The sequence below is a fragment of the Corylus avellana genome, chromosome ca6 (genome assembly GCF_901000735.1).
Source record: "Corylus avellana chromosome ca6, CavTom2PMs-1.0".
NCBI lineage: Eukaryota > Viridiplantae > Streptophyta > Magnoliopsida > Fagales > Betulaceae > Corylus > Corylus avellana.
In genome coordinates, this window is record NC_081546.1 from 24,376,257 (window position 1) to 24,386,448 (window position 10,192).

Consider the following 10,192-nt stretch of genomic DNA (forward strand, 5'->3'; position numbering starts at 1 on the left):
TTTTTTTTTTTTTGAGATTGAAGTTTGGTTGTAATTTATCCTTTAATTTTCCAAGGAAAATATGCAGCTCTGTTTTAATTACTTCTCTTTTTTCTTTATTTCTTTATTTTTTTTTAATTTTCCTCACAATTTTAAACATGCAATATTTCCTAGCTAGCCAAAAAACATTATCTAGGCCAGTCGATCCCTATCCATGAAGTAGGGGATGCAATTCTTTGGTTGGGATTTGGTATCTAAATAATTAAATTTACTTTTTTTTTTTTTTTTTTAATTTTTTTTTTATTTAACATGATATCATAGTAAAATTTTGTCTCCGTCCTTCACCTTCCATCACTTATCTCATTGTTATCTCCCATAACATTTCTAAACTTTTGTGACATTTGGATCTGGTTTTGCAGGGTTTGTGATGGGCACACACATCTCACAGGAAGTCGACCATCCAATTCCAGTGCATGTATATACTGTATGAATCAATGAATATCGTCATCTAACTAGCTGTTTTTCTTGATTTTTGTATGACACAAATAAACTTAAAACAAGTTCTAATTTTCATTATGAAATTGAGTTTAGGTTTGCATTAATTAGAGTAAAATTCATTGTTTTTGCTTGAAAAGTTTGTACTGGTATAAGTTATATATTTGAGCATGTTTGTCCTATTTTTGAGTAGAACATGATGCTTTATTTTAATGTTAAAATCTTGTCTTGTTACATTTATTAGTGTTTATAGTGTTAATTCATTTAAAATTAGTAATATATACATTATTAAATCTAATCTAAAGCTCCATATCAAATTATCAATTGGCACACTAGCTTGCTTCAATCCAATATGGTTGTTTCATTTGACAAAACTTTTTAGACTTAAAGTTTTTTGCTTTTTAATTGTGATGTGATACAAAAGTAATTAATAGTTTTGAGCATTTTGTGTTTTGAGTTGTTTATTAATTATATATATATATATATAGAGAGAGAGAGAGAGAGAGCTAATTAAAAAACAAAAATCTACCTTAAAACGGCGTCGACAAACGAATTATTTTGTAATTATTGGATATCTTTAAGCACTAATTTTGTCAAATTTTATTAACCAATATTAAACTACTAAATAAGTACTAGAATGGAAACAATAAGGTGATTAGCATGGTTTAATTCTCTATATTCCTCACAAAAACTGTCAATTGCAATGGTCTTCAAAACGAACAAAAGTGAATGGTCCAGACAATATTATCATCATATCTTTCCCTATCATCTTCACATGCATGCCTGGACAGCCACACTCTGCAAAAATTTTCTTCAATTGTTCTCATGCTAATTGCTTTATGTTCTTCCATTCAAATTTATTGCTGCAAAATATCAAAACCAGCAATATACTTTAATTATCTATCTGTTGATCAGTACAAGAAAAATCTTTGATATCCCACCAGTAATAATACCCCAATTTAGCATGAAAAATGTATACATGCCCAAAATTCATAATTTCTCAATTCCTTTTAAGGAAAAATCGCTTAAGAAAATTATTCATACCATCAGCAATTGGGATTCAACTCCAAGTTTTATAAAATCAATACTTTAATCCACCCCGAATTCTCTAGCTAATTGTAGCCGTTGAATGTTGGAATATTTTATATTTTTTAAGTTAAGTTTATGGATATTTTTCTTAATAAATTATTCATGGTAGAATATTTTCTTCTCCTTTATTCTTTGTAGGATTTATTCTCTTTCTTAATTAATTTAAGTCTACTTTAAGGTTTTTGATCACTACTCATTGTTTCTCTATAAATAGAGAGTTATGTACGTAATATTGTTTCATATACAATGAATATACAAGATATAGTTCATACGTATCTCTTCGCTTTCGCTCTTTTTTCTTTATCTTTTATATATATATATATATATATATATATATATGGTATATATCAGAATCACTTTCTTGTAACCTTCAACAATCGTCTTCTGACATTTTCTTGGTGTTCCATTGGCGTTTGCTCTAATGATCTCTCAATTCCAGTTGTCCACACACCACCATGCGCTTTCGCATGCGCTATCAATGTCTTCTCAAGCTTTCTCAGACCACATTCTGGAAATCTAAAGCCAAAATCAGGTCTATCAGGTATAAATCTTTCGGCTATCAATGTCTTCTCAAGCTTTCTCAGACCACATTCTGGAAATCTAAAGCCAAAATCAGATCTATCAGGTATAAATCTTTCGATCTCTGGAAGACCCGTCACCAAAATTCACTATAATTTTATCTGATTTAATCCAATTTTTTTTGATTATTTTCGGCCTAGTTTTGTTGTGATCCATGGCGTAGTTCACTGGCGAACCTTTGGCACAATGTGGCTTGGCTATTCACCAGATTTTTAGTGGCTAGTTTCCGTTATTCTGCATTTCTCCAACTGTCATTATCAATTGTGACTCGACATGAGATTAAAGAGTTAGGGTTGAATAGTCTAACATGTTTAATTAAATGAGTCGGGTAAGGGTTGACCTATCATATATAGTTTTATACCCATGTATTGACACGACCCAAACCCGATACACGAAAGGCTTGCAATTTTTTACATGATCTACGAACCCAATATAAAATAAGAGGGTTAGGATTGAGTGATTTGACCCGTTTAATTAAATAAGTCGAATTAAGGTTGATCTATATAGTCTTATATCCATGCCTTGACACGATTCAAACCTGACACGCAAACGCGAATTGCTACTCCTATTAAAAATGGTGTCATGCTATATATATTAACTTACTCTTGTTTGATTTTTTTAGTGTATCCCTCCCTAACAATCCTAATGGTCTAATGTGGTAATAATCAAAGACTACCGTACGTGTGTCTTCTCGTTAGAATAATAATTATATGATTAAATTTATTATTTATTATTTACTTAAAATAATTATCAAATGATTAAATTCTTTACTTTTTTTTCTTAATTTAGACTTTGTGGACAAGTCGCTATGTAGTAGCAAACACGTGCAAGCTTTAGCAAATGAGATTTGTCTTGTGTATGAAAGCATTCGTAATTTAGAAAAATGCTTGAGGTTTCACTTTTATTAAATTGCAATTTTGCTGTTAAAAAGTTATCATAATCACTTTCTAAAATTCGCACCATCATCAAATATCTCACTTTGTTTCCTTCTAATTGTGATGAGTGATACGTGGTCTAAACTTGTCTTCTTTTTATTGGATATGACGTGGCCTAATGGCATTATGTCACTCATCAGGGAAGAAAAACAAATGGAGTTATTTGATAACAAAACATCTACTGCATATGAAATGTTGCGATCGCATTTTCGTTCGAACAAGAGTGCGATTGGTGCATGTGCAATCAAGCTTGCTTGCTATTCGGCCTTAACTTCAAAATGCGTGCAATCGGGCCATTCTGTCTTGTCCTAGAGTTGTGCTACATCAATTTTTCTCTATTATTTTATCTATTTCTCTTTTAGTCTTAAAGTAAATCCTTATGAAGCAAACATCAGACACAGTCACTTTAATGATTTATACTTTTTCCCTTTCTTTGGTCTTTCTGAGTTGTAACTGATAAATAAGCAAAAGCTTAGTTGGAAGTAAGACCCAAGAATCAATTCCAATCTATAAAATACTTTTCAGATAATAGTTACTAAAAGATTTTTAAAAGTGGCCCCTTCAAAACGAACTACAAAATCTTTGATATATCTTCCCCTTCTACCTTTCCCCAGTCAATTGCATAGAAAAAAAAAAAAAGTTTAAACCAAAAAAGAAGAAGAAGGAAATAGATATGACTACTATAGAAAGTTGGAGTAATAATATAATGTTTGATTTTCATCATACTAACTAACTAAGGTTGCTTACAAACATAAATGGGCCTTCACTAAAAGCCTCATGCATGAATTACTTCCAAAACATTTCAAAAAGCTAGTTTTCCAAACTAAATGGAGCAATTTTTTTTTTTTCCTAATTGATAAGGGGAAAATGTAATATTGATTGATGATATCAATGGTAGATTCTTGATAAAGAATGCGTGGAAGGCTGTTGAGGTTATCCCACATCGGTTGTAGAATGGGCTGGTGGTCCGTTTATAAGTATGAGAAAAAGTCTTACCTCTTGACCTAACTTTTGGGGTTGAGAAAGGCCTAAGACCACCCAACACTGGTATCAGAACCCAAGTTTACCAGCAAGTCTACGGGAGAAACGTATTGTCGCTGCTCCGACCCAATGCCTGATATGTAAGGAGAGATTGTTGGGGTTATCCCACATCAATTTATTTATTTTTTTTTCCTTTATCAAAATCAATCACATGCCTTAGATAAATAAAGTCTTTTGACTCTTTTCCATCCAGCCAACAAACATTCCATTTTTGCAATTTTGCCATTCCAAATAGATGTAGCCATGTAAGACACACCCAATGACAAATCAAAGTACTTCATCCTTAGAGACAATACTCTATAACCAAGAATGCGAGTCAAACCCTCTACATCTCCCACATTGCCGACATAAACTATCTTTGATTTCATCAAATTGATATTTAAGCCTGATACAACTTCAAAAAATACGAAAATACATTGCAAATTTCAAAGTTGTTCAGAATTTTCCTCACAAAAAATCAAAGTATCATCCGTAAACAATAAGTGAGATACTAACAGTTCTTCATTATTCGTCAACCCCACATAAAAACATACAAAATTCCCCTATCAATTACACTAGTCATCGTCTAATTACTCAGCACCTCCATAACAACCACAAATAATAATGGTTATAACGGGTCCCCTTTCTCACTCCGCGAGAATTACTAACGAAACCGGGTAGTGAACCATTAATAAGAATGAAAAATCACACAGTAGAAATACAATACGTTATCCAGTCCCATCATTTCTCCCCAAATCTACATATTTTCAGCAAATATAATAAGAACTTCCAATTAACATGATCATACGACACCTTCTCCAAGTACTCCAATTTACACAACACAATTGGTTCCCTCAATCTAATCTGGCTATCCAAACATTAATTAGCAACTAGATCTGAATTCAAAAATTTTCTAGCTCTAATGAATGCATTATAGGAATCAGATATAATCTTTTGCCAAAATTGATTTTAACCTGTTCACCAAGAACTTGGAGATAATTTTGTATACATCACTCACTAAGCTAATAGACCAAAAATTCTTAATGTCCACAAGCCTTTATGGGATAAGAGAGAAAAAAGTTGCATTTAAACTCAGCTCAAACTTCCTTCAACTATGCTCCTATTAATAACTAAAAAACCCACCAAGTTATATATTCGATGAGAATTTGCCTCTTGATGAAAAAAATTAGTGCTTTTATCACAATCTCTTAATCACTTCTGCCTCCAACTCACTTCTTCAAAAATGATAAATCTCTCCATGTCCTTAGACATATTTTCCTTCCTCAACCTTAAATAAAGGTCGGTCATCTCCAATAACATCCAACTCTCGAATACCCTCCATAAGTTTTTTTCTTTTTCTTCCCTACATTCCCAAACACCTCCTCCTTCCATTTCTTTAATTCCAATTTCAAGGCTCTCAAATTACACACCAATGCATAACAAGGAGATCCTTGAAATTTATATTTCAACCACTCTGTTTTCACTTGCTCCACAAAGCCCTTTGATTTCAACTACAAATTTTCAAATTTAAAATACTTATTACCACCACCTCCTACATTACAACTCAATATCGTACGACAATGATCAAACAAGATTCTAAGGAGTCTCCTTTGCGAAACATCAAGAAATCGTTCTTCCCAATTCGGAGAGAAGAGAAGTCTATTACCATGACTGCACATCACAATTATTAGATCAAGTAAAAGTCCCACCTAAGAGTGGGATGCCCATTAGTCCCTAGTCAAATATATAAATTCCAAAAACTCCAACATAGTTGCTGATTGTTTGAACTAGCTTGAATTTTCACACAGAAAATGGACAACATTGAAATCACCTCCTCTACACCATGACAACTCCCACCAACTCATAATGCCAACCAATTATTCCTAAAGATACCTTCTTTCAACATCATTATTTACAATCCTCAGTCTTCTTTACCACTCCCTTATCCCACATTAACCAAATTCTACTTGATGCCCCACTTGACCCCAAATAAGTCCAATCCACTAGTTGGCATCCCATAAACTATGAATCACCTCCCCATAAAATATATTTCAATTTTGTCTTCAGTAAACAGACAATATTTGCCTTCCAAACTCTAAGAGTACTTCAATTCTCTTCCTTTTATGTTTTCTCTTTCTCATTTGACCCTCTTAAATTCGATGACACTATTTTGGGTTTCATAAAGAATTGGTAGAGCCACTCCCCCTATTAGATTGTCCTCCCAATATATCATATTTAATTGAGCATACCAACCTTTCTAGCTCTAGATTTCCATTTTTTTTTTTGTCCTGAAAAAAAAAAATTTGGAACATTAACTGATATATTATGATGTCTGCTTGCTTCAATCATCAAAAAGAAAGCCAACATTTGACCCTCAAAGCCCTCACACTAGGGTTGTAATAACAGACAATTAATATTCGTCTGCTAACCACTAATTGCTAACCGCCTAGCTGCTTTTGAAGGCGGTTAGAAAAAAATCGTTAACTGCTAGGGCAGTGCGGTTAGCAGTTTTAGGATTTGTAAAATCCCCTAACTGCTAACCGTTTATATATATATATATATATATATATATATATACATGAAATTACGTTGTTTTTGTGTTTAAATATATAAAAAAAAAAGTATAAAAATCTAGAAACGATGTCATATGTAGTATGGTATTACTATAGAAACAACGTCTTTTTGTTTATTTTATTTTATTTTTAATTTAAAAAAAGCGTAACCGCCGGTTATTAAATAATTACTAAATGCCACTTAACTGCCTAGAGCGGATTTTACTAACTGCCTAGGAGGTTACAATTAGTGGTTTTAGCCAATAACCACTAACCGCAACCGTCTACTTCCTACAAGAGCCACACTACATGTCAAAAATTCTTCACCCTTTCAAACACCCAATCTGAATTACTTGTCTATCCTGTAATAATATATAGAGAAAAGCATTATACAAAAGAATAAAAATAAAAATTTCGCATTAAGCCTAAAACAAAACCAAACCAACCCTTTATAAAAAAGAAACACAGGGCATGTTTATTAATGTATTTTGGTGGGTGTTTTATGTTTTTGATTTGAAATTGTTATGATGTAACATAAATGTTAAAATTGCTTTTTTTATTAATATTTTTAAGAGCATTTTGAAAACACCTTTTTTTTTTTAAAAAAAAAAATGATTAACAATCTTACCCTTTATTTTTTACTGTTCTTTCATGTTAATATAAAGTCAGATTTCCATATTTAGTAACTTTAATTTATATAGTAATGAAAAAAAAGAAGCACAAAAAATTAAAATAACAATTATTAACTTACAATAATTTATGGGAAAGTTGACCACCTTCGAAAATGGAAAGGTGAAAAAGTTAAGTAGTTTATTAAACTTGAAGAAAATGTGGACTTTTGCGGTGCCGCCTGAGGAAAATGACACCGTCATTAAGAATAACTTCTGCTTAAGCTAAATACATTTAATTTAAACTATACAAACTATTAATATACAAAGAAGAAATGGCGTGCATATTCTTAGTCTTTTGTGCCTTTAAGCTGCGGACTCTGTCTGGTCGGAACCCTAACAAAACTCTCATTTGTCTCACGAGTAAGTCCGATCTTTGACTCTTGGAATCTCTTTGAAAGTATTGAATGCTAACCCATCTCTGATTTTTGCTATCTATTCTGTGTGTTCACTCGCTTCAGAGATCTGGGTTTCCAAAGATCTCTTTGACGCAGATGTTGCTTTGTTCATGTGGGTGATCTTTTATTTAGTAAGTCATGGAATTTTGAGCTTTGGTTATGCGTTTTTAGCTTTCTGACCGGCTTTTCTAATGGATTTTGATTCAATTATATTTGGTTGTTTGTTCTTAGGCTAAAGACAATGCCTTGGGTGAAATTTAAATAGAGATTGTAGTTTGATTTTGCCGTTTTCGCCTTTGAATATTATTGGTTGCAATGGATGGAGATAATAATTTGAATATGCGTAACTGGGGTTACTATGAACCTGCACCATCCCTTAAAGGCCATCTGGGTCTTCAGCTTATGTCGTCCATGCCTGAAAAACCGCTTATTGGGGGCCGCAATGCTGCGGTTTTGGCTGGTGGGAATGGGGCTTTTCACCATAGGGATATGGGGGTTTCCCATTCAGCATTCCCCATGGAGTACATGAGGGATGCTTGGTTTAATCAGAGGGAGAAATATATTAATGTATTATCCGGAAACCCCAGCTATGGGGTTTTGCCCGAGACGTCCTCGGCTCAACATGTGCAGATGGTTCAGGCACCTGATTTGTCCAAGGATGAAAGGATCGTGAGTACTGAAGAGACGGGTATTGAGAAGGAAAACGGACCTATTAAGAAAAGGCAGGCGCCAAAGGCCCCAAAATCCCCAAAAGAGAAGAAGGCGAAGAAAGCCCCTCGTGCACGGAAGGCTGAGAGTAGTCCTTCTGTTCCACGAGCAAGGTCTGCCGCAAAAAAAACCACGGAGATTGTTATAAATGGGGTTGACATGGATATATCGGGGATTCCCATCCCGGTTTGCTCATGTACTGGGGCACCTCAGCAGTGTTATCGATGGGGATCTGGTGGGTGGCAATCTGCGTGTTGTACAACTAATATGTCAATGTATCCCTTGCCATTGAGTACCAAACGACGTGGAGCAAGGATTGCAGGTAGAAAGATGAGTATAGGAGCGTTCAAGAAAGTTTTGGAGAAACTTGCAGCAGAAGGTTACAACTTCTCTAATCCGATTGATCTGAGGACCCACTGGGCCAAACATGGAACAAATAAGTTTGTCACCATCAGGTAGATGTATTATGTGGAACTTTATTTTGGCCATCCACTGCATTCAGCATGATTCTCTTGTGTATATATGTATGTGGCCTGCAGCAGAGGCTTCTGAGGTAGCTTGTAGTTGATGAGTCTTCTGTCATGTAACATGTTTTTGATATTTCGCCTTCAGATTCTCCTGATATGTTATTCTATTCTCCTTTTCCCGTGTTTTAGAGACATTAATTTTACTGGATTCTCAGAAACAGATGTAACGAGAAATCTTTCAGATTCTTGTAGCAAGTTTTTCCTTCCTGACCTTGATGTGATGTTCGACGAACATCTCTCTGCTGCTTGGCATTTGTACTTCATCTTAATGAATTCAGTGTCACTAACTTCTTGCTTCTTTTTTTGTATGTTCCTACCAATGCTCGTATGGGTTGCTTTGAATTCATACTTGATGTGATTATGTTTAATGTAACTAATTTCTGGCTCGAATGATCTTGTTTTCCATTTTTTTACTCATTTATTTTAGGTGTTACTTTTATCTTATAAGTATAAAAGTAACAGTTATTTGAGATGCTTACTTAGTTACGAATGTAATCTAGGAGGATTTGGTAGTCTCATAATCCATGCAGTTAATTATGATCTTATCCATTTGAATAAAGTGGCATGAGAAATTTCTGTTAACCACTAAGATAATAGCATGTCATTGGCACCAGGATGATATGCATATAATTTTGGGCAGCCATTATAAGAATGGGGGAGGAGTTTTCTAGATTACGGGGTTGTGGCAGCGACTATATGCATGTTTCATATGCATATAATTGCAGGGTGGGTTTCTAGAAATGCATTAAGAGGGGTTGAGAGGAGTTTTCTAGATTTACTAGATTTAAGGTGGGTGACAACTCCAAGATTAGTTTTTGGCACGACGTGTGGTGTGAGGAATGGCCCCTTTAGGCAATGTTTCCAAAGTTGTATAGAATTGCTTTCTTCTGTGGCTGATTATCTTCAGTTCTCTAATGGCTTTCTTCAGTAAAACATTAGTTTTGTTAGAGTGGCGAATGATTGGGAGTTGCAATTCTTTTCCTCATTTTCCGGTCAATTGTATTCCATTAAGTTTATAAAGGTTGGTGCGGATAAGCTTTGTTGGAACCCTTCCAACAAAGGGTTGTTTGACATAAGATTGTTCTATAATGTCTTAATATCCTATGACACCAATCCCTTCCCGTTGGAGGTGTATTTGGCGGAGTAGGGCGCCTTTGAGAGTGACATTCTTCGCTTGGTCGGCCACTTAGGTAAGATCCTTACTGTGGATAACTTAAGAAAGTGGAAAATTGTTTTAGTAGA

General features: G+C 34.1%; 1 protein-coding gene across 2 annotated transcripts; it reads left to right on the plus strand.

Moving 5' to 3' along the window:
- The first annotated feature begins 7,598 nt into the window (after window positions 1-7,598).
- LOC132184122 (protein BASIC PENTACYSTEINE2-like) lies at window positions 7,599-9,249 on the plus strand. Of its 2 annotated transcripts, none has more exons than XM_059597629.1 (3): window positions 7,599-7,680; window positions 7,779-7,846; window positions 7,947-9,249. In XM_059597629.1, the coding sequence occupies exon 3, from the start codon at window positions 8,031-8,033 to the stop codon at window positions 8,880-8,882; it is 852 nt and encodes a 283-aa protein (XP_059453612.1). In that variant the 5' UTR covers window positions 7,599-7,680; window positions 7,779-7,846; window positions 7,947-8,030; the 3' UTR covers window positions 8,883-9,249. The 2 variants fall into 2 exon arrangements, with proteins under 2 accessions (XP_059453612.1, XP_059453613.1); XM_059597630.1 differs by having other exon boundaries at window positions 7,779-7,827.
- Window positions 9,250-10,192: the final 943 nt, after the last annotated feature.

Excerpts from the sequence above, each read along its gene's own strand:
- LOC132184122 (XM_059597629.1), top strand. The coding sequence starts at position 8,031 with ATGGATGGAGATAATAATTTGAATATGCGTAACTGGGGTTACTATGAA.